This window comes from Chlorocebus sabaeus, chromosome 22 (assembly GCF_047675955.1).
Source record: "Chlorocebus sabaeus isolate Y175 chromosome 22, mChlSab1.0.hap1, whole genome shotgun sequence".
Classification (NCBI taxonomy): Eukaryota; Metazoa; Chordata; class Mammalia; order Primates; family Cercopithecidae; genus Chlorocebus; species Chlorocebus sabaeus.
The window spans coordinates 1,765,374-1,791,181 of NC_132925.1; the positions used below are offsets into that span (position 1 = coordinate 1,765,374).

Sequence of the window (25,808 nt, forward strand, 5' to 3'; positions counted from 1 at the left end):
AATGTAGAGAGTTGCTTCCTCTCCACCCAGACAGGGAGTGGCTATGATTGCTTTTTATCTCCAGGCATTCTGAGAGGGAAAGTGTAGTAAGTCCTCAGGCTAGGAGAAACAGGGTAGCCCAGGGAATAGATAAAGAGCTAGAGACTCAGAAGGCAGTACTATTTATTTTCTTATTGTTGAGCACATACTCTGTGGATGGCCAAGGTGGCTCCAGTGTGTATCAGAGGAAAAGAAGGATTTCATTGAAAACTCTACTTAAGAAGGCTTCTTTCCAGTTTCACCTAAAATGTGAAAGTTTGATTAAAGCATCCATGAATTTTAAAATATTTAAATACTTTTGGGTAAAACACATATTATTAATTCTCTTTGTGAGAACTCCGTATTACTTATACCTGAAAAAGCTACTCGGTATTTGTTGTTTGATATCAGTTTGTCTTTAGGAATATAAGAAATTGTGCTTTTCATAAGTAAACAAAGATCTTCAAGCACATTGTTCTCCAATCACTGTCAGTGGTGTAATGTGAGTTTTCTGAGGTAATTTAAGTTTGGTATTTAGGACATTTGCATTTATAAAAAGTACTTGGATATGCTTCCTGCTTCCTCTTCTGCTGAACTGTCAGAAGATGGCGATGCTTTTGAAGATTTATGGTAGATGGGTAATGAGATTGCTGAATGTTAACTACTGTATTTGGAATTCATTTAGTAGCAAAAGAAAAGGTTACTGGGTTTGGGATAAAGTAGAGAAGTGATAGAGCTATTTTTAATCAGCGAATTTAAAAATCAATATGATACATTCTGAATTAGGATATATTTCAAGCCTCTTGTCATGTAGCAATCAAGTAGAACATTTCCTGAAGAATACAGGATGCCAAATTGGATCTAATTCAGCAAAATTCATGATGGTGTAATGCCCATATTTTGTGATGTGGACATATCAAATTTTAATATTAGAAGACTAAGACCAAAAAATCCACAAGCATGTGGAATATGTTTTTTAAATTTAAAATTCTAATATAATCTATGCAGTTAGGCTTTGGTTATGTACCAGTGAAAAGAGGAACATACACCGTGTACTCTCAAACTGCTCATTTTTAAGTTTATGGATTATGATGTGATCCACGTGAACGCCCCATCTAGGACCTCCAACGGTTATGGTTACAAAATGTGTTGTTAAAATAGCTAAAACGATGGAAAGGGTGAAATTAGCAGAATCAAGTTGTGAGCCCATAGATAGAATTATATTTCTACTCTATTCAGAGATGTGTTGAGTTTCAGGTAGAGGGGAAAAAAAAGATAAAGCAACAGTAGTGTTGAAGTAACTGGCAAAGAAGGTTGACCTTGACCTTCTTTTCCTTTCAACCCTCATTTCATCAGCAGGGGTGAGATTACTTTGAGACCCTGCCAATAGGTAATAAATAACACATAAATTCCAGGACACCCTTGCACTGTAGGGTGCCCTAATGTGTAATAATCCTTAGACTATTGAGTTTATAACTCATGACATCTGGCAGTTACTTGGCATTGTAATTCATGTTGATCATGCACATCAGAATACACGACGGTAGAGAAATATCGGAGCAATAACACGTTGATACCAGGAGAGGCTAGAATGACAGAAGATGTTGCTGAAGCCGTGCACCTCTGTGAACTGTGCAGTGGAATGCTGTGAAAGCTAACATCTTCAGATAAGGACTGACAAGGTGGGAGGAGAGCAGCGATCTGTTGGGATCCAGAATAATGCAGCACATTAATAGGTACTGGATAACACTCTTTATTTCCTTTATTCAAATGGACAACTATAGCTATAAGTCAGTAATGAATCTTGAAATTTGGATTTAAATACATACTTAGATATATTTTAAGTGTACGTGTAAACAAATGTATTGAATTCAAGTTTTGTATAAATATATATGAATGAGCTTTAATACTTTAATTTTTGTTTTCTTTGGTCTAATGGTAAGGTAAGGGCTAAATGAGGAGGGGATGCAGAGAGTTGGAGAAAAATGAGAAGCAGCAGGAAAACAAGGTAGGCGTTCTACAGAGCACCTGTAGCACGCCGACCCGGTGCCTAGCAGCCTACGTACTCTGTCTGAAGACGTGAGCGAGGCCCATGGGACCTGAACCACACTGAAAAGCTCGAGGCAGACAGATGGTTATTTGTAATCATCCTGTAAATGTAAATTCTTTAAAGCTGGTGGGCTTGCTGGCTCTATCATCTCTCTGTCTCTCTCTCTCTCTATCTCGCTATCTATCCCCAAACCCAGATCTAAGAAAAGTAGGAGGCCGTATTATAAGCTTGAAACAATCTGGTGTTTCCCCTTGTTATCATCTTAAAAAACACTCATTAAAAACAATAAGCTAGGCTGTGTAGTTCTTCATTGTGAATTGACTGTATTGTATCTTCTTATGCCCAAAGCTACAAGCATTGCTTCGAACAAGCCAAGACAGTTGTGTCCGAACGGGGCAATGCTGAAAGGCAGTTGCTCGTGGAGCAGAGCAGAGTGTTTTGGGAGCATGGTGAGGTGGCTTTTGTTCTGCAGCTGAGGAAGGCGTTGCCTTGCACATGTTTAGGTTAGTACTAGCATTGCTAGAAACCATCCTCTCACATGCTGTGTTTGGACACAATCTCTAACTTGATCTGGTTTCTTTGAGCTTTCTGTGATTTTGGAGGCAGCAATGCCATGTGAACGATTCTGTGGGCGATGGCTCTTTAAGGGAGAAAAAAGAGGAACTGATTAAACATTAATTAGCTTCAATCCACAGCTTCCTCATAAGCTAATGGGTAGGCTCTGCAGATCCCTGTCAAATATCACATGCTAGGCTTTGCCAAAGATAGGACTTCCAAGTGTTGAAGGCATGCCAACTGCTGGCTTTTTAACTGCAAACCAAAGGAAATGATTGCCAGAGACAGGCCTAGAGTCTGCCGTGGTCAGATGTCACCAGTTTGCAGTGCCACATGTGATCCAAGAGTTTATGAATGATCTCAACACTTGGTCCCCAAGGAGAACATATGCATTACAGAGGTTATGGATACAAATTACAGACAGCGCAGTGTTTCCATGCAATTTCTAAGAATCCTTCAGCAAGTTCTCAACATTAATGGAAAACATTAAGGAAGACTTGGCACTCTTCGCAGGACTTCAAATTATCTTGTGGGTGAGGACAGAACACGGCTAAAAAAAGGATTCAAGAATAAAGACTTGGCTAAGAAACTCGAGGCTGGCCATTCCTCCTGGGTGAATTATGCGTGTGTTTGTGTGTTTTATTCCCCGCAGAATACTAGACTTCACAAAATGCTGTGACTTGAAAATGAACAAGTCACCGGGCGTTCTTGTTTATTCAACATGCTCCAGTTCATACCGCCGGTTTATCTGGATCGTTTGCTCAGTGAATGTGCCCGTACACAGCATCTTGCTGGAGGTGGGGGTGAGAGCTTCTCGTGTTGGTGTTGTCAGTGTGCTACAGGGTGCCAGAGTGTCAGCCTGCACAGCGGCCCCCGGATGTCTCCCCACTGAGTTCTTTCTTTCCCATTCCCCTTCTGTGCAGAAGAAACCACTTATGACTTATGCCCACATGTTCAGATGTTATTGTCTATTTAACTGGTGGCTAGCCCCCCTGACCGTATTTTGTTCAATTGTACCAAATGTAATAGAGTAGTCCCTTGTGAATGACAATCTTTATTCAGCTGTTTCGTCATTAAAACTTTAGAAAAATACAAGATTATTATGCCGTGTCAGTGGGGAGCTACTGGTTGAAAAGGGAAACTTACACTGGCTTAAATATAAAAGGAAGCGTATCTAGAAAGTCCAGAGCTAGCACGGTTTTCAGAATTAGTTTGTCCAGCCATGTCCTTAAAAACCCAGATTTTTTTTACACTCCGTTCATAGTTCCAATTTCATCCTGAGGCTTGAGCTCCCTTGGGTTCAAAGCTCGGCTGCCACCTACAGCCACGTAGTCCGGGAAGAGACAGGGCGCTTTCTTCACGTGCACAGTGGAAGTTCCGAGCTGCTTGCTGGCTGGGGTTACATCCAGTCATTCCCTGTGGTAACTGGTGGTGGTGGTGGTGGCCGTGGTGTTGGTAGGGCTGGGGGAATAATCTGTGCTAGTTTTATGAGTGGCCATCACTTTTTTTTCCTCTTAATCCATTGTAATAATTTACTATGATATACTGTAATTTGTGCTACTGGTTTTTCTGGCTAACATAAATCTGTTTTATTCTTTGAGTCGTTGATTTCTGACCTTCTTGAACTGTCTGGCTTTCATTTTACAGATACATGAGCATGTAGGTAGGCAAGCCAAGGATTCTATTTCTCAATTCCAAACAACTCAAACTGTTCTTCATAAATGACATTTTAAAATCAAATTAAAACCTTGTGGTCTATTTTATGGAATAAAAAAAGGCTGCAATACACATCTCAAAGAAGAGCACATCAATTCAATCAACGAATCAACAATATTTGGTTAGCTTTTCTGATATCCTTCAACTTGAGAGCTCTTTGGAGGGTTACCCAGTCCAGTTAAGTAGATAAGGAAAGACTTCAGATGAGTGAGTCCAAAGCTGACACAGAATGAAGAGTATGTACTCCAGAAAGGCACAGGCGAAAGTAAGGGAACAAAGGGACAACTAGGAGTGACTTTCAGGCAGAAAGCCCATCATATGCCAACGTCCAATGATAATTAGATGTTCCTTCATATCCCTAGGGCGTGGAGGTTACAGAAATGTCCCTGATGAGCCTGGAGACATATGCAGGGACCTGATTCCAAACAACATTTGAAATCATATTAAGGAGAGAATTGTATCTTGAGAGCCATTAAAAAGTGTTAAAAAGGGAATTGACATGATCACATTTGCATTTTAGCTAACTCATAATAGCTACAATGGAAAGTTTAAAGGAGAAATCAGAGAAAAAGGTCAAATAGGATATTCTTACAGTAATTCATGGAATAGATAAGGACATTCTGAACTAGGGCGGTGGAGAGAGGATAAATAGACCCAGATGATATTGCAAATCAGTGCAGCATAATGACTGTGTAAATTCTAGTGTCAGACACACTGGGTTCAAACCCCGTACTTACCTAACACAATAGACGAGTCTCCAATGACCTATTCTATATCCATAACACAGTCATTGGCACATAGTATGTACTCACTAAATTTTGGCTATTATCATAGAACAAGTTATTTTAAAAATAGATTAAAAGCGTCATTATATGTGCCTGTTAATTTTTAAAAGCAAGTTTAAAAAATTCTTACTGAAAATCGACACATAATTATATATATTATATGTATGGATAAGTAAAGGCTCCTGAGTATCCTTCTATTTATCATAATTTACTGAAGCTGTATTCGCAAACGAAAATGTATGTCCTATAAGGAACTGCTTGAGACTAGAGGTCAGTCTTCTACTGAGAAGTCTGGATGTCATTGTGCCACGTAGCCCCAGCAGTTCCGACACATACACAGAGACAAAACCTGCCTGCAAGAAAACCTTGTGTTCAGTGTTGTTTGGGTTGCCTGTGATTTTCAACTGCTGTTGGCCATACCTTTCATTACAATTTTTTCTTAGATTATCTTTCGCACAATATTTAGTTGGTTGTAGATAGTATTCTTTAGTCAATGATGTGTGCCAATTCTTTTATCAGTAACATTTTAGGCTTTCCCCTTCTAATAACTTCTTTGGGGTCTTGTGCACATTGTGGTTTAGAAATATATCTTTCAGAAGTCCATTAATTATACAATCTCACCTCATTGTCATTACTAATTTGTTTTAATAAACTAAGATGGAAATGACTATGTAGTGATTTGCCCAGACCGAGGTTTAAAAAAAATTCTAAGAACTATTGATTTAAGACAAAACAGACAGGGTTTGGGATGGGAAAGAATATGGGATTGTAAGGAAGCAGGAGTCAAAGATATAAGCTCTAAAATCACAGCTGGACATAAAACTTTTTAAAGGCACTCTATTAGTTACCTATTGCTTCGTAACAAATTGCTACAAAATTCAGTGGTGACTTGAGTCCTCAAGGGTGTTTGGACTGAGGGCCTTGGTTTCTTGCCAGCCGTTGGCTGGAAGGTAACTTCAGATCCTTGCCAAACGGGCCTGTCCATTCTGCAACATGGCACCCTGCATGATCAGAGGAAGTATGTGAAAGAGAGTAAGAGAGGAATTCAGACTTTCCCTCTAAAGGTTCAATAACTTAGTCTGCTGAAATACACTGACAGTAGACATATTAACACGAGAAAAAGGCCACATGTTTACTATGCACGCATGTGCATAGAAGCCACACAAAATATGAGACTGAAAGAAAGGTCAAATACTTGAAGCTTAATTATTCTCTTCACAGAGGAGAAAGAAGTGGGAGATACAGGCAATTTTAGAAGAATAAGTGATTTTTTGAGGAGATGAATGGGTCTGAAGAACAAAGGGTGGCCGGGACAAAGTTTCCCTGGGCTCTGGGTGCAGTGTCGACTCTGGTCTTCCTTCCTGCAGTATGCACCAGTTTCCCCTGGTTAATGAGGTATCTGAGAAAGGAATTCAAATAATTGAATATCTTCTGGAGGACAGGATCTTTAGGTAGACGGGATCGTTAGAGAAAGCTCTTCTATTTCCTATTCACTGGGTGCTCTTAGTTTAAAATCTAAAGTGGCATATTTTGGGGTGTCATTTTCTAAGCCCCAATGAGAGACAGAGAGAGAGAGAGAGAGAGAGAGAGAGAGCTAAAATATGCAAGTCACAGTCGTTTATAACCTGATCTTGGAAGTGGCATCCTATCACTTTGTAACATTCTGTTCATCAAAGGTAAATCACTAGGTCTAGTTCATGCCCAAGGGGAGGAGATATACAAAGGGAATAAATAACAGAAGGGAGTGACCATTGGAGAATAGAGCCTACCACAGGCACTTGTCATTCATGACATTCTTGTTAATATATTTGTTAACCGATTCATAGGAGAGTGTTGAGCATATTACAACATTCAATACATACCTGCAGAATTTTAATTTGTCAGAAATCTCTATGTCATAGATGTGAACTATATTGTATCAAGTCCTCTAGTAATTTAGAATGTTCCAATTTTCCAAAATAATTTCCTAAGTCATCGTGCCTCCCAATGTAAAAACCAGGCAAATATAATTCAGGTTATATTATGATTAGCTAAGTGAACTATTTGTATGGGTTTTCCAGCTCACATATGGAAATGAACATTTGGGTTCTAGCCATTTACGTATCCCCCCACCCCACTCCATGGAGATTTGGGTTCTAGCCATTTACGTACCCCCCCCCCCCACCCTACTCCATAGAGAATTGAAACCCTGTATTCTTAGATCTGCAAGCAAGTTCTATATTAAAATGTACCTACTGTATCCTTTTCCTTTTTAAATGAAATTTTAAAAATTGTATTTTTATTTGACAAGCAATCGTATGCTTATATATTTACTGGGTACAATGGACACCTGTTAGAGAAGCTATTATCTGAAAGATGAAATATAAATATTGGTAAGGGTGTTGAGAAAAGCAGACCCTTGTATAGTTTGTTGGGGCTCAGAAACTGATACCCTGAAATACGTCACTAAAGCAGTGTCTGGGGTAATATCCGAGGTTCGCTGCCTCGTGCCAAGGAAATCAAGGACAGGGACACACAAGGAGTGAGTTTAAGAACAGAAGTTTAACAGGCAAAGGACAAACGCTCCCTTGTGCAGAGGGAGGGTTCCGAGCACACCTCCCAGTGTGCGACCAGAGGCGGCTGGTTTTACAGATGAGCTTGAGGACACGATGTCTGATTCCCACAGGGTTTGAAGGACACGGTGGGGCAGGTGTGTCATTTACATAGCGTGTGAAGAAGTTGGCCACCCCACCGTAACCTTTATTATGCGGGTGAGTTCTCTACCTGGCTGGCACCATGTTGCCTGCTTTTTTATTGCACCTGTGGTGACAAAAAAAAAAAAAAAGCAGAAGGCGGAGCCTCCGTGTTGAACAGACTTGGCTTCCAGGTATCCCTTTGTGTTGGCGCAGCTGCCAGCATTCACCGTGCAAGCTTCTGGCTTCTCCTCCATGTCTGCAGCTCGGTTTTACAGGCTGCCCTTTGTTAGAAATTATTTGGGGCTGTTTTTTGTTGAAAGGGAAGCCTTGCTGAGGACCGGTTTGCCCCCACTATCTGCCTACATAATTTCTAGCTCCTATAGCAGCACTTGGACTTGCTGAACTGAAGAGGAAGCCTCAAGATCTCTCTGACCTTCTTCCTCCAAACCCCCATCTCTCAGTCCTCTGTGTCTCAAAGCACAGGATGAAGCCGTTCTCCAGAGTTTCTCACCTGCCTAAAGTCCGCACCTACCAGAGAAGAAAACCGTTGCCTCTGGCCCTTCCCTGAATGCCCACGAACTCACACGACATTGCAGGAAGGAAGACTGAAGCCGGACAGCAAACCTGGGCAAACTTTCCTCAAAAACCATGGTCCCTTTGTGAGCTGAAAAGACTCTGTCCCAGGCTGTTGTATGTTCTTTAAGCTTATTGAATCCGCCTAAAAATTATCCATACTTCCTCATCTCTCTTTCCCCTAAGAAACAGAGTATATAAGCATCGGTATACCATAGCGATACTAGACAGTTACTCTGTGATTCTCCTCAGGGCACGCTAATACATTTATATACCTTGCTCCAAGTAATCTGCTTTTTGTGAGTTGATTTTTCAGTGAAGCATCAGAGGGCAAAGGGGAGGCTTTCCCTTGGCCCCTACGACTTGCTATAAATGTAAATTAACACAGCCATTATGGAAACAGTATATCGTTTTTCTTTAAAACGTAACGTACTGCTACCCTCTCATCGGATTTCTTTCTCTTCATCATATGTAAAGACTTTATGGAGAATTAGGGTAACACACACAGTGGTCTGTGCTCCTCTTTTGACATACTTGTCAAGCCACACTTGACAATACAGTTTTCAGTTCTTTCTAGGGTAGAGGATTTAGGGGGATACACACACACACACACACACACACACACACACACACACACATTTACAATTTGAAATTGCTTTGCTATTTTCTACATTTACAAGACCATTTCAGTTCTCTTTATCCAACACATGGGAATACTTCACCATGGCTAACACTTTCTTGTCTTTATTGGCTCCGATAAAGAGCACAGGGCAAAACCCAAGGCAGAAATTAATAATTAGCACAAAAATGGGAAGCGAGAGATGTTATTTTACTTTTCTTACATTTATGAATGTACATACAGACCCCAGAAACATATAAATAAATATCAGAATATACATATCTTCCTTCAAAATTTGAGAAGAGTAAAAATGATTTTACTCCTTTTTCTAAAAATAAGTTCTAGGCTTGCTGTGCTGGAACCTGCTGAAAAGCATGTTGTTCACCTGAAAGAGAGAGAAGAAACGATATCCTGAAGACGTAGGGTGAAATAAATGATATCACCAAACACAAACGGATATACTGAGTGCTACACAAACCCCAAAGAGCATATTACAAGTTGAAGAGGGTACGGTACCAATTATATCATTATCTCACCCTACTCTCTGGCTGAATAGTCTGAAAGCCTAAAATTACAGTTGATGTTAGATTTCTTGGCTTCATTTGCAAATTGGAGTCATTTTCCCCCTTTTTGTTGAATGCCATAAACACATGTTTTATTGTTAAAGAGTAGCAGTCCTTTTAGTTTGTTATGATGTTTTTCTTCTTTTTGTCCCTTATGTCAAAGGGCCTTTAAAAAAAATGGATTGTAGCAAATTGGTGTAACATTGTATTTCTGAATGGTTTGCAATGGTCTTAAGTACCATTTGTGCTTAGGCTTTTTGGCACACCATTTTTCAGGAGACCAGATCTGGAGAAGGCCCTTCAACTGGCCAGATGTGCCATTTTGGAACAGATTGAGGGTCTGCCAAAACACCATTTGTTGCCAGTCCCGGATATTGTAGGGGTGCTCATCACCCTGTTACCATATTTTTGCACTTCTTAACATTGCATAAATAGGCAGCTGTTCTGTATTTAGAATATAAATGAGTCACCAGCTTGCTCTCCCTGGAGGATTTACCTGCAAGAGGGAACCACAGTGTTAACCCCTTCTCATCAGTTGCACGAATGTCACATTTAAATGCACGCTTTCCTCAGCCCATTCAGAAGCAAATCCTTATGCTTACAAATCGCACCTTTCTTGCCAGTTAGACAAGGGGGCCAAAAATCTGCAGTTCACAGTGCTAAATGGAACACATTTCCTTAGCAGTGAAAGCAGCAAATTAACCAGCTTATAAACTGAGAGTGAACAATTTGTGCTGAATTATTTCTTACTGCTCCTTCAATAAGAGACAGGTTCTCTAATCTCATACAGGGCCATGACTTCATTAAGATGGAAAACCGTGTTAAAGGATGTGTTGCAAGAGACGAGAAAAGAAAAACCCTAGAAGTCACTGAGTTGTCTCTCTGGAGCTATTTAAGGACAGGGAGTTTTATTTATTTGGAGAATGACAATTAACCTACAGACTTGGCACAACAAAGAAGCAGAGTGCTGAAGTGGGTCTCATTATAGGACACGGAAGGCAGTTGGTTTGACCTAATCTCCACTCACAGCACGTGATTTACATACCAGGCTACCACAAGCTGCCTAATGTTGATTTCAAACAGCTCGATGTGTGCGTGTCTGTGTGTGTGTGCGCGTGCGTGTGTGTAGGTTCATTTTACCTCGAGGTACTTTGGAACCAAACATGTTAGTGTTGGAATGTCCCAGCACAGAAACAGTGAAGCTGGTCAGGAAAAGCCGAAGCAGTTGTAGTATATGGTACATTTGCTGATCTCAACTACTTTTTTGAATGTTTACCCTAAAATTGACGTAGCTCTGATTTACCACATAAACGCCGTCCTCTAGGGCTGAGCCGTCTCTCCAGGCTTTTCATCTTGTCAGGAGCAGAGAAGCGCAAGTAGATAGATAGGTGACATTTGGAGAGGCAGGCATGCCAGATTTTCGGTGGTTACAGCGGAGGCCCAACCTGCTGTTCTCCTTAATGAAAGGAAGGAAATTTCAGACAGGCAAGACTGCTATAAGGGATATCTCTGCCCTGAATATCACACTGCCCAGATGTCACTCGGCAGGTGGAGTTGCAGAGAGAATGAAAATGTAGCCCTGCGTACGTGGGTGCTAGTGCGCTGCGAGGGTGAACTATGAGTCTGTCTTCTGAAGTGTAATGAAAACAGTGTGGATCTTGTCTATGTTCGTGTCATGAGAAAGGACTTCCTCAAAGAACTCTCACCCCACTTTCCCTCACAGACCATTAGGCTTGCAGGCTCACAAACCATGTGCATACACACACACACACACACACGAGTTTCTATGTAGAAAATAGAATCATACTAATGAAGCGTTCTGCACCTTGCTTTTTTAATCAATCACACAACTGTACATGAATATTTCTCATTTTTTGACTTATTTCATTTTTAAAATTGAATTTTTGACCAAAGGTGCACGATCATTTAGTCAGCCATTCTCCTGTTGATGATCATTTATGTTGGCTGTAGAATATTTTAAGGCGGATGTAGCTATGTTCTCAGTAAAAATCCAGGCAATTTTTACTAGAACAAGGTAAACAAGACTTGAAGTGACCTTGTACAACAGAAAGCTTTAGTTACTGTCGCTGAGTTTTCTTTTCCTGTAATTATTTTTCCTCAGTGTTACGAGATGACTTCCGACAAAACCCCACAGATGTTGTAGTGGCAGCTGGAGAGCCTGCAATCCTGGAGTGCCAGCCTCCCCGGGGACACCCAGAACCCACCATCTACTGGAAAAAAGACAAAGTTCGAATTGATGACAAGGAAGAAAGAATAAGCGTGAGTTAAATTAAAATCATGGCCCAGAGAGATTGAATTTTCAGTCTCAAAATACAAAATAGATGTATTTTATCCTTTAACTTCTTATTAATATAATTGTTTTTGAATGTTAATTACAATTTATACTGCCTTGAAAAGATTTAAAAACATTTGGCCGAGACTATAAGAGACAAAAATTATGTAAATCCAGAATACATGAAATATTAAAGGTTGCACCAATCTGAATTGTACCTTTACCCTGCAATATTTGGCTCTTTTTTTTTTTTTTTTTTTTGAAACGGAGTCTTGCTCTGTCGCCCAGGCCAGAGTGCAGTGGTGCGATCTCCCTCACCCCAACCTCCGCCTCCTGGTTTCAAGTGATTCTCTTGCCTCAGCTTCCCAAGTAGCTGGGACTACAGGCGGGCACCTCCACGCCTAGCTAATTTTTGTGATTTTTGTATAGACGGGGTTTCACCATGTTGGCCTGGATGGTCTCCATCTCATGACCTCATGATCCACCCACCTCAGCCTCCCAAAGTGCAGGGATTACAGGTGTGAGCCACCGTGCCCAGCGGATGTTTTAGCTCTTTTATAAAAACTCCAGAAGCTTCTGTTAGCCATGCAGTACATGAGTGTTAAACTATAAATGATAGCCATAAGTCACATTAACTACATCTAATTTTGCACCATTTTCAAAAATTATAAGTGAAAATAATTTAAGGTGATGAATATCTCAAATGCTGTTTCCAGTTTTTCCAATTAAATAATATTTATAACAGTAAAATTTTATACATGAATTAATTTAAAAGCAGATTGAATAGATATGAAATAAAATTGAAATCAAAATAGCTGACTGATTCTGCATGTTAGCTCATGCGGAAAAACGACTGTTTTCAAAGGAAATTTATAATCAGATTCATCAGTTGATTAATATTCAAAATGAAACACACAGAAACAGGGGAATGGCATGTCATCATTTTATTTCTTCAGAGGATCCATGCAATATTCGTATGTGAAGTTTTTAAGTGAGAACCAACCCACAGAAATAGTATATAATTGCTTAACTTTCTGATATTATTCAGTATTCAGTACAACTGAGAGTGAATATATTTAATTTAATTTCTCATTTGACTGAATAAATGTGCCATTTTAATAAAAAATCTATAAAGTATTGATATATTAATATATATATAGTCTTTATATATATATATATATATATATATATATATAATTTTTGTGTGTGTGTGAGATGGAGTCTCGCTCTGTTGCCCAGGCTGGAGTGCAGTGGTGCGATCCTGGCTCACTGCAAGCTCTGCCTCCCGGGTTCCTGCCATTCTCCTGCCTCAGCCTCCCGAGTAGCTGGGACTACAGGTGCTGCCACCACGCCCGGCTAATTTTTTTGTATTTTTTAGTAGAGATGGGGTTTCACCATATTAACCAGGATGGTCTCAATCTCCTGACCTCATGATCTGCCCACTTCGGCCTCCCGGAGTGCTGGGATTACAGGCGTGAGCCACCGCACCCGGCCAATGTGCACAGTGTGATTACAACATAAAACAGAACCAGATAGGCTGTAGAAGAGATAACAATGTATATTCATGTGTTTCTGGTATAGAGGAAAAGAGAATTTTTCCCTTCACCCTTCAAAGATTTAAGTCTTTTAGTCTGCTGAAATAAACTGGCAATAGACAGTTTAATGGAAGAAGAAGCATAGAAAAATATTTATATGTAAATGCAAGGGAATCATTCAAAGTATAAACTCAAAGAAGGGATAGATGGTTGAAGCTTAATTACCCTCTTCATAGGATGAGGGAAATGGGGATAGTAGGCAATTTTAGAGGAAGATTAAATGATCTTCATAGAAGATGAATGGGCCCAACAAATAGACAATAGCCTGAGACAAAGTTCCTCTGACCTCTGGGAGAGGTGGTGACAAGTTCTGGGAAGGTGAGGGGCAGAACTACACTGCAAACAAAGGTTTTCTTATTACATAGATAAAGTCTCTCAGATAACAACCCCAAGAAGAATAGTTGAACAGTCTGTCCAGTAGGCATGGTAATGACCTTTAGTTTCTTCTTTGGTAATTAATCTTTACAGGTTAATGAGATTTCAGACAGGGGATTTAGGGCAATTGTGTTTCTTTTGGAAGACCTTTTCTCAGTCAGATAAGGGAACTTCAGCGAGCTCCCCTCTCTGTTCTTGGGGCAAAGGAGGGGACAGAAACAAAGGAATGTCAGAGAGACATTGATGTTAAGGAAGTTTCTGAGGACTTACGATTTCCTTTAATTCAAAGTGCTCAGAAAGCCAAAGCACCACATTCTGGGGTATCATTTTCTGAGACCCAACACTAGTCTGACTGTTAACACTGTGAGATTGACATTACCAAAGAGAGTTTTGTTCTCAGTGGGCTTGCTTGGGTACCAAGTTTATGAAAATGTACTCCCGATGATGGAGTAAAATCAGCCAATGTTTAAGGATTGGTAGTTTATATTTATAGCATTTAGCTCTTGCCTATTTAAAGGAGTGCTGGCAGCTGAATAATCCAGGATGACCTTCCTCACAAGTCGGGCAATTGGTTGACTCTCAGCTGGATATCTTGGTTCCCCTCCTTATGATCTCTAATTTTCCAGCAGGCTAGTTCAGTAGGTTCCCATGTTGGTCTCAGGGTTCCAACTCATCAAGAGAAGGCAAGACACAATGTACAAGAACCTTTCTTCCAGGGAAATATGTGCTTTAGTTCCATTGGTCAAATCAAGTCATATTACCTAGCTCTCAGCTTCAAGGGGGAGGAGAAATGACCTTCGTAGCCATTTTTATAAGCTCTCATTTTATTCTATTCTATTCTCAATTCTCAGACAGAATTGAGAACAGGTTAATGGTCTTTTCCGCCTATGTAAAAAAAAAGTTGAAAATTCCTTTCTATAGCGTGACAAGTTGTAAATCTTGAAACATCTCTGATAAGAGCCAACCTACATGAGTTGTGTTTGCCTGTGAAATTAAAAAATAATGGAGAAAACCAACATGTTCTTATCTTGTATTTCTTCAAGAACACTCAATCCTTGTAAAGCTAATATTGAATTAAATTAATACCAAAAAAAAAAAAAACTGGAAAAGAAATTGAGTTATACATTTACTGAAAGCCTAACTCTGCTTTAATGTTCTCTTTAGCAAATACATATTTTAATATTATTGCATTTGTTTTTATCAGCCAATAAATGCTTCTCATTTAAGGAATCTTGAAGGGGAACCTATTAGATGCTAATGATTTATACCAATACATATTACCATTTTATAAATTGTGTTTGTTTTTATCCAACCTGCCATTTTCATCAAGAATTATCTCTTCAATACAAGTAATATGAGACAAAGATGATTAATACTAACAGTTGAAATGTGAATTTTAGGGAGACAAAGATTTTTACCATTTGATTTACTACTGTCTCTTAAGTGTCCAGAATACTGCCCATATATATATATATATATACACACACACAGAAAGTATAAATATACACACACACACATATATATACTTTCTGAATCCCTCTGATTCAGATGGGTTTTATTAGATTATTTAAAATGAATATCAGTGTTTCTCATGACAAGTGACAATAGCAGTTTATTCAGATGAATTTCAGTGTGAGGACTAACTACTGGGATTTAGTGGGGTCAGTCACAAGACTCAAAATAGGATCAGGAAAGAGAGGACAGCTGCCTTAAAAAATATTTTTATGAAGAAAGTATGGAAACTTATACTGAGGGTGAATTTAAGAAAAGAAAGCATACCTACAAATGCCAAAATAATGGGAGAGATTTTTCCTTTGGGAAACAAATATGCTTAAATACTCCAAACTATTTATTAATGACCTTTTATTTTCTATTCTGTTCCTTTTTCTTTCCCTTCTCTTTTCTTTTGGTTTGATTGTAACAGATCCGTGGTGGAAAACTGATGATCTCCAACACCAGGAAAAGCGATGCAGGGATGTACACTTGTGTCGGTGCCAACATGGTGGGAGAACGGGACAGTGACCCAGCAGAGCTGACTGTCTTTGGTAAAACATTCTTCTAAATTATAACTTTTTATTTTTATCAATTTTTCTTTGCTTTTAAGTATTACTAACATTAAAACCTGGGCCATATAAGGACAGTTACTCATGACTTGTGGTAAGCAGTGACAAATTAGAATTATCTTGTTTTCTGTCTTTCCAATAAAAGCTTTGATGTAAAGAAAAAATTATTTGAAGCTTCAGTTAACTTACATTGTTCATATATTTGTTAGATTTTGGAGTCCATCAAAAGGTAAAAATATGTTCTTTCTCAAAGCCTATTTGAGATATTACATCTATCTAAAGTTTATCACTCATTCCACTCTCATGCATTTATCAGGTAGCTATTATGTGCAAGACACAGGGTAAGGATTTTTAAAAATTAGAAAGTATAGTACAAAAAAACTTGTTTTCCCAGTTTTTAGAAATTCCAACTGAAGTATTTATAATTTCAACTGTTGATAAAAATACTATGTATGCACACATATAAATTCAAAATTAGAAAGAGGACCCCTAAAATGAGATATTTTGTTATGATATTCCTGTTCCTTCAACTTTAAGAACCAAGGCTCTCCTTAGCTGGATAAATGCAATTAATAGGTTAAAAACTGATTAGAACCATATCACATAAATGGTGGATAAAGTATCAGAAAGGAGAAAACTGGGGACCAAGATGGTCAAGGAAACAAATGTAAGGAAAATACTACAAGGCAACTGTGGAAGATTGAAAGAGAGATAAAATGACAAAAAAAAAAAAAATGGAGAAAACAGATATGCTAAATATACTAAAAAATTAAACACTCTTTTAGAATACACTGAAGTTCTATTCAAACCTCTGTATAGACACACATTTATAGACACACACATGCACACACATACGTGTACATATATGTATGTATGTATATGTACATGTGTATGTATACAATCTTCATTACACATTTTACTATTGCAGATATTAGGTGATATTTTAAGAGCAAAAATATCATTGTGATGTGTAAATTATTTTTCAGTACCAGTAAAATAATCCTCTACTTCTGTGCATGATATAAAATCCCTATTTGTGGTCATTACTCAGGACACACCCAAGTGTGGCACCAAAGCCCTGCATAGGTCCCTAAAAAAACTTATTTTGCTAGTTTGGGAGATGCCATCCCATGGTGTAATGGGAGTGCCACTATAGAAAGAACTGTATTAAGATTTCTGCTATTTTTCAAGTGTTAAGATTGTGCTTTATGCATGTGTACCAGAATGCAGACCTCTCCTTTCAATCATTCTGAGCACCGGGTAATCTCTGGTAACACTCCCTGCAGCTAAGCAGCTTGACGTCCCAAATGACAAAGCTAGGAGAAATCCCATAATTCGTTAAAGGAATTGAATAGAAAAACTAAAATTGTTCAAAGTGTGCATGTAGATTTCTATCCTGCAGAGCTCAGACAAGTGTGAGTTTGCCCCTACATTTCATGCAGTCCTCTGTAAGAGTCCCAAGATGTGCTCCACTCTGTAATGAATAAAATACAGTTTTGCCTGGGAAGATATGATATTAGTGGTCACTGAACGTTAGCATTGAAAGCCCACAAGTACAGCTCTTCTATTTAAAGAAACACTCGTTGCTGTTTTTCTGTAACTACCACAAACTCTGGAATAGAAGAAAAAAAAAAAAAGCTGTATTACTGCAGCATAGACTGCCTTCAGAAGGAAATTGAAAGAGTTTAATGTCATTACTGAAGCAATTAGACTTACCACTAATGAGACATCCTCATGAAATATTTACTGTACCTTCCCTAAAGAAATGATGAGAACTACTGGGGATTCCTAAACATGTCAAGAGTTATGTGGGAACTTCTAAATTATTTCGAAAATAGCTATCATCCAAAGAGATTGAATTTGTCTAGAGGCAGTTCCCCTGGCAGAATTGATTTAGGAAACTGAGAAATGTTTATTAGATGGTGTAAGCTAGTCAGAACTGACCTGAGGGGTGATAAGTACAAGATTAAGTTGAGGGAAAAACTAACTTTCCATTATTGGTAAGAAAACAACATCCAAATCCAAAAGAAAAACAACAACAAAGAAAGTGATGGTCGAAATCAAGGATGTGACAAGTATTGCCCGAGAAACCCCTTGTGTATCTTGGCTCCTTATTCTTAGAGAACGTACTATTAATAGAGAGCTCTTCTTTATTTTACGCTGGTACTCCTACATCTAATACACATTTTCCAATAAAACTCTTTATATTTTAGCATTGTTACATATTATCAGTTTTGACCTAATGTTTACATAAGTAAAATTGATTATACTTCATACCATTTTATTTTCATGGAGCAGCAATTTCACTTTTAAAGGTCTGGCTACTATAACCATTCTGTAGCTACAGAAGGTTTTTAAATGTCCTTTGCAATTCAGTCTTTACCTTCAGATATGTTATACAGAACAAGTAACATGTTGTTGTTCAAAAAAATAAGTATATGTATAAGTAAAGTAACATTTAATTGTTCAAGAAATGTAATTCACTTGTAAATGCCAAGAAAAACAGCGAAAGGATTAAAGTTTTTTTCCCAATATAATAGCTATCTACTTTCCGACACATATTGCTAGGAAAAGGAATTTCTCAATTCTTCAGGTATTTTTATTCTAGTGGGCTTGGACTTTGAAGTTTTATAGTTTAATATTTCAACATTATATATTTTAAATGTGCCATTTGGTCATATCAAAGATACGATCAGTGTGACCTAATTTTAAAAAGTTACTGTGCCATTCTCCACAAATCACGTATTGTGGTTGATCTTCTAATATTTTTTCGCCATGAAATAACATCCTAATTAACTGGGCATTATCAAATCTAAAAATTAGAAGTAGGTATCATAGTCTACAATAGCACTCACATCTATGGCCTAATCTATACACCTTCCTGAAGAATAGCCCCTGGAAGTTTACATATGTTAAGCTCTAAAGATCCCGGATGGCAAAGAAAGTAGAGTTGAAGTAAATAATTCAGTTTCTAATTATGAGTAGATTTCAGAGAACTGCTATCCAAAATTTGACTGGTTTTTAAAAATGACATGTGGATTTTGAAATGATTTTTAGGTGTTTATCAATGCAATACATGAAAACTTATTTTATGTGTAACATTTGTAAAACATAATACATATTACAAAACTTAGAATGAAATACAGGAATCTCTTGCCCCAACACACACACACACACACACACACACACACACACACACTGTCTCGCCCACACACACACATTTCTCATCATTTTACATTCTGTTTTATCTAGTTCTTCTGGGATTTGTTTCCATATTTCTGAATATGTGCTTAACCTACTATTTATCATTGTATCAATGTCATATATTGTTTGACTTCCTATTATGGAAGATGATGATTTGGCCCACTTACATCTCCTTCCCCACCTTCTCACCTCCACTTTTCCTTCTTTTTCTCTTTTTAGTATATGAACTTCAGAAACATTGGTTATATTAATATTCAGAATTTGAGTTACTATAGTCATGTAAATATTATTGACTGTGAGTTGAATGTTATAGTATTATGACCATATTTCTTTTCTGGTACTCTTTTGGTTCTTCTTTGAATTAATAATAAACCCATTTTCCCATTTACTTATACTTGTCTATACCTGTCATGAATTGTTGAAATCTCTAACAGGAACTATAAAATCTTCTATAATCTATTTTTTTAGACTTTAGCTATTAAGTCCCCTTCACTACAGCCTTCCCTGAGGCTGCCTGATCTGACTTGGTTAGCTATTCCTTAGGTCTACCCCATAAACCTGATTCTGATTTTGTCTTCCTCATCTGTAGTGTTGGATCTTCTGTTTTCTGCTTGCTGTGTTTGTCTCTTGGTGAACCCCTCTTCTCAGAAGGGGGGTTCTCAACTTCGTTCTGCTTGGCTGAAGCTTGGAGCACATTCCAACCAAAACTCCTTTACTCTATCCAAACCTTAGAGTTCTAGTTTAGAATTATACTTTAGTTAGGGAATTTGACTTAAATAATATTTTTGCTTAGAATATTAAAGCTGTGACTCTAATATCATTTAGCTTCTCATGATGCTGTTGAGAAATCTGTGATTCTGATTCCTGTATCTTTGTATGTGGTCAGTTTTCTTTCTTTCTTTTTTTTTCTTTCCAAATGTTTGGTACTCTCTTTACCCCAGTGTTCTGAAATGGTTTAATACATTACCTTAGTTTGACACTCTTTTATCTTCCTGGCTATATACGTGATAAGCAATCTCAATCTGCAAACTCTCAACTAAAACAATTCAATGAAATTTTTAATTTTTTTAAAATTTTTCTTTGTCAAACATGTTTTCATTAATTAGATTTTAAACCTCCTTGGTTTTTCCTTTCTCTAATTCCTCCTTACTTATAGCATCCTGTTCCTTTGTAGCAGAGAGTATTGTTTTTGTAATTTGTATTTTATTTTATTTTTCCCCAACTTTTACTAAGTTTCCAGGTACATGTGCAGGATGCGTAGGTTTGTTACCTAGGTAAACTTGTGCCATAGTGGTTTTTGCTGCACAGATTAACCTATCACCTAGGTATTAGGTCCTGCATCCATTAGCTGTTCTTCCTGATACTCTCCCTCACCATGCCCCTTTGTCAGGCTCCAGTGTGTTCTTACCCCGATGTGTTCATATATTACCATTGTTCAGCTTCCAATTATAAGTAAGAACATGTGTTGTTTGGTTTTGTTTCTGCAGTAGTTTGCTAAGGATAATGGCATCCAGCTCCTTCCACGTCTCTGCAAAGGACATGATCTGATTCCTTTTTCTGACTGCATAGTATTCCATGGTGTATTTGTACCACATTTCCTTTATTCAGTCTATGATGGGCATTTGGGTTGATTCCATGTCTTTGCTATTGTGAATAGTGCTGCAATGAACATACATGTGCATGTATCTTTATAATAGAATGATTTATATTTCTTTGGGTATATACCCATTAATAGATTGCTGGGTCAAATGGTATTTCTGTTTCTAGATCCTAAAGGAATCGCCACACTGTCTTCCACAACAGTTGAACTAATTTACATTTCCACCAACTGTGTAAAAGCATTCCTATTTCTCTGCAGCCTCACCAGCATCTGTTGTTACTTGACTTTTTAATAATTGCCATTCTGACTGGCATGAGATGGTATCTCATTGTGGTTTTGATTTGCATTTCTCTAATAATCAGTGATGTTGAACCTTTTTTCATCTTTGTTGGCCACACGAATGTCTTCTTTTGAGAAGTTTCTGTTCATGTCCTTTGCCCACTTTTTAATGGGTGTTGTTTGTTTTTTCTTGTAAAGTTGTTTAAGTTCCTTGTACATCTGGATATTAGGCCTTTGTCAGATGCATAGATTGCAAATATTTTCTCCCATTCTGTAGAATGTCTGTTCACTCTGATGATATTTTCTTTTGCTGTAGCTCAGAATTTTAGTAACCCTTTTTTTAAAGTAAAATTATCTTGTGATGCTTCTCTGCCTTTATTTCCTCTTCGCTTCTCTTCCCCACCATCCCCCACCACTAAGGCTAAATACCACATTGTTCTTTGTCTTTTCACTGGAAGCTTTTTTCAAATGGCACATGATCTATTTTTGTTAATTCATATTTAATTGTTATTCTTCAAAAAGATTACTGGAAACTCTGTGCCAACTGATTATTTTCACCATATGATGTTCAGGTTGAGAACTAACCATTTTGGGGAGGATAAGGACAGTGACTGGGGCTGTGATGGTGGTTTTCAGTCTTTGAGAGACAATAGTTGATAACCTGAGAGTAGTTGAGATATTCAGAGATAATGCTATGAGAGAAGATCCTTAGGAACCACACTTTAAGAAATATCTGTATTTTATTAATAGCGTGTGGTATTAATTTAAGTATTAAGAACATGAGGTGTTATTACGATTGTTGTTGGCAATAGAATCCTTTCTTGAGTATATTTATTGAGCATCTACTATGTTCCATGCCCTGTTTAAGTGCTTAAATACTAATGGTGGAATGAACAGACAGAGTCCGGGCTCTCACCTAGACTCTTACGTCATGTTATCAGCAATAACATGAAACTTTGCCTCTAATAGGTGGTGAGAGAGGCATTTTTTTTTTTCCTCTGAGAACATTTATCTATATTTGTCTTTGCTTCATAGGATGATTTTTCTCAGGCAAGTAAAGTTCTAGCCAAAAAAAAACTAATACAGTCAGGATTTATTTAATCACATTCAGACAGCCGGATTGTTATCATTCAGTCTTTTTCTGGAAGGGCATGATAATTCACATTCCATGACTATCAAACCCACCCTCACCTCATACATGCCCAGTTAAATAAAAGGAGACCTACCAGGGCCATCTGACTTCCAATTTAATTGACACTACAGGGTGGCAGGTCTTTCTGGGTGAGCTGAAGTCAAGATAAGGTTTACAAGCAGCGGTTAACTTCGATGTCCTTTTATTACATAGCTTTGGTCTTACAGGACTTAAAGAACTCTACCTATGTAATTATTGCCATAACACTAGTTTTATAATGTTCAGCAAAGTTTATTTTTAAAATTTTATGGTCATTTGAGAAATAGCTGTTATAACACAGTCATTGACAATTTTAAAGCCATTTTCGATGACTGAATACAGTTAAAAAGAAATTTGTTTGCTGGGCACTTAATTTTTTTCATGTAACTAAGGACCTTAAGAGATACTATGCAACCACATTTCAGATTTATGGTATTTTGTGTTAAATTGTATATTTGCTTTCTGATTATTTTTGACATAACTACAACGAGACTTGGCATTTGACTTTATTATAGCTGCATATAAAGTTGGATTTTTCCAAAATGCCAATTTGAAACTAAATTGACAAGACTGACTACTTGAGGGCTGTACTTTACAGAAACAACTGGCAAACACCACCACTGTCCCAAGAGAGATTAATCTTGTGAGCAAGTTATGCAGGTGATTCAAATCCTGTTAATCTCACATAAAAAATGTTAATTGCATTGGCAAAGACATTGCCTCTGATCAGTCCGCAGTTATACAATTAGAGATCAGCCCATTCGGAGAGGCTCTAATCTAATTGATAAGCAGTCAGCAAACGACCCTTGAGATTTCTTCCCCGTTTTTCAATATGTGGTCAGACATAAGGTAGTAACAGGAAGAAATCAGTGACCTTGTTTTGACACGTTTTAAAATTAAGTTTGCTTGTTATTCAATAGTTTAAGATTTTCATGCATATTTATTTTAATTGGACGGGGCTCTAATTGTCCAAACTCTATGGAGCATTAATAGGTATTGAGTGTGATAACTTGTCAATGCATTGGATGGTTCTGGAGCATTAATAGGTATTGAATGTGATCACTTATCAATGCATTGGATGGTTCTGTTATCAACTTACTTTCTAATCCTTCGAGTTTTTCATTTTTTTGGAGATGATTTTGAGTCAAAAGGGGAGACTCAAGTCACTTCCTTGTAATTTTTAAAATTTCTGTCTGAAAGGGGCTTGGTTTTGTGTTTGGTTATTGTAACAGTTGCCACTGCATATGCAAATCATTTGAAATACATTTTTGGCCTGTACAACTTCTTCAGTCTTCATATTTATGTTTCTGATTCTCGGATTTTCTGGAAATAAAGTTGGTTAAGAAAAGTGGAAAATAGTTCTTACAAAAAATTTATTCCACTTAAATAAATGTTAGGCAAACCTACAGTTTTTAACATAATGTTTTCTGTGGGTAATTACAAAAATTGCAAAGCAGAAGGTGAGTTTAGTATAATTAAGAGAAAACAATTGGAATAATGAATAATACAATTTAGAGATAATTGCTAGAAAGGGTGCCATGGACATTCTCAGAATAATACTTTAAAATATGTGACCAAGCGCCAGTATCTCAGGAATTTCCCATGTCACATTGTTGGGCAGCACAGCCTAATACCCAGGTATAAAACCCATGTGGATGTGCCATGTACATGCAGGTGACTTTCATCTCACTTCTTCTTTGCCTTTGTTTTGTTTTGTTTTGTTTTTCTATCCATCGAATTACATTTTTTCACCATGAGCCAATGTCAGACTTCCAAAAATTGTATACCACATGTGCTCCTGTGGTTATCCAGTTGCTAAGCAACTGGACTCTGCTTGAGGGTAGCAGGAAAGAGAGAAGGTTCATTGTGAAGTTCTGCACCCCTGCTGAGTTCATTTGAACAGCAGCAGGGATCCTGTATCTTGATTCTTCTTGAAATTATAAATCAAGTGCTTCCACGTGTCTCTATATAAAACGAGGCTTAGAACAAGTACAATGACCAAAAAAACCCCTTAAGGATCCTGATGGTCTCCCCTTGAGGAAAGGGCAGCTTAGTTTGTGACATTTCTGATGTAACTTTGGCCATTTGGATTAATTATATGTTGTGATTTTGTGACTGTTAGCAAGTTAAGGAAAGCATACACAAAGTTTTTCTGAAAATACAAGTAAGTATTTTAATGGAACTGGTCTCACATAGTGTTTTTCAATTTATTTTATAACCAGCATAATGTCATGAAAACTTTTCATATTAGATAGGTAGTTTTAATGTTGCAATGACTTAACAGTTTTTCAGTGTATAAGTTTGTCGAAATTTATCCTACAATCTCACGTTTTCCAATATTGTCAGTTTTGCTGCAATGATCCTATGGACTTCTTATTTTTGTTGCAATTATCAGTTATCGAAGTCACTGTTCTGCATTGTTATATTTTGCAGAGTGTCTGCAAGTAATGGTTGTTTTGGTTCTTCTTCAGTGCTCACACTTCCTTTTTCTTACTGATTTTTCATGTTGGCATGCCCGTCTTGTTCTGGACTTCAATGGGCATAACTCTTGTATCTTACTTTTAAGAGAATTTTCACATTTAATTTATGACAAAATATCTTCATCACGTTTAAAAAGTCTTTTTTTTTTTTTTTTTTTCTTTTTTTGAGACGGAGTCTCGCTCTGTAGCCCAGGCTGGAGTGCAGTGACCAGATCTCAGCTCACTGCAAGCTCCGCCCCCCGGGTTCACGCCATTCTCCTGCCTCAGCCTCCCGAGTAGCTGGGACTACAGGCGCCGCCACCTCGCCCGGCTAGTTTTTTGTATTTTTAGTAGAGACGGGGTTTCACCGTGTTAGCCAGGATGGTCTCGATCTCCTGACCTCGTGATCCACCCGTCTCAGCCTCCCAAAGTGCTGGGATTACAGGCTTGAGCCACCGCGCCCGGCCTAAAAAGTCTTTTTGATTCCTTCATTATTTAGATGTTTTTTAATCCAATAGCTATATCTACAGATTTGATCATATGTATTGTTATTTCCCTTCCTATTACATAAGTAACCTCCTTTATCTCATTGAAAATTTGACTTCAAGTAATAGAAATCTGCCTAACAATGGCTTAGGCGTAAGAGGTTCATTTTTCTCATCCTCACCATTTCTATGATGAAAGGAGCTTAAACACACAAACTCACACACACATGCACACACTCACACACACTCCATGTTTTACCTGCCATTCTGTTTCAGTTTGCTAAATGAAAAGTTGAGACACTTTCTAGAGTTTCCTTTTCACTCTATGCGTCTGACTGATCCCCCAGTTTTGATCTCTCTTTTCTGTCCCCTTTTCCACATCCTATGAACCATTGTGTCAGTTTAAGCTGAAATAATTTCTTACAACAACCCTTTGACTTAATTCATGACTTTGTTTCTCTTCTACTTTATCGTTCATAGATGTGCCAACAAGCCCTTTTTCATATGCTTATTCAAAATGTTGCTTACTTGCTTAAAGTCCTTCAGTAGCTCTCTATCAACCTCAGGGCAGAGCTCACAGTCCTTGAGAGGTGAACAAGGCCTTCATGGTCTTATCACTCACTCTCTGGCTAGCTTTGTCTCTCACCACTTTCCCCAGTGAAACTAAGCTGCTCACTGTTCACCAGCTTGACCACGTAGTCAAAGTCTCTAGGAGTGGTTGTATTAGCAT

The 25,808-nt window shown here is 37.9% G+C and overlaps 1 protein-coding gene across 10 annotated transcripts in view; it reads left to right on the forward strand.

The window, feature by feature from the left end:
* ROBO2 (roundabout guidance receptor 2) overlaps positions 1–25,808 on the forward strand; it is a 1,759,746-nt gene that overhangs the window by 1,574,706 nt on the left and 159,232 nt on the right. For all 10 annotated transcript variants that reach the window (XM_073009644.1, XM_073009645.1, XM_073009647.1 and 7 more), the window contains 2 exons: positions 11,677–11,834; positions 15,742–15,862. In XM_073009644.1, coding sequence (XP_072865745.1) covers positions 11,677–11,834; positions 15,742–15,862 — 279 coding nt within the window. The remainder of the gene's footprint in view (positions 1–11,676; positions 11,835–15,741; positions 15,863–25,808) is intronic.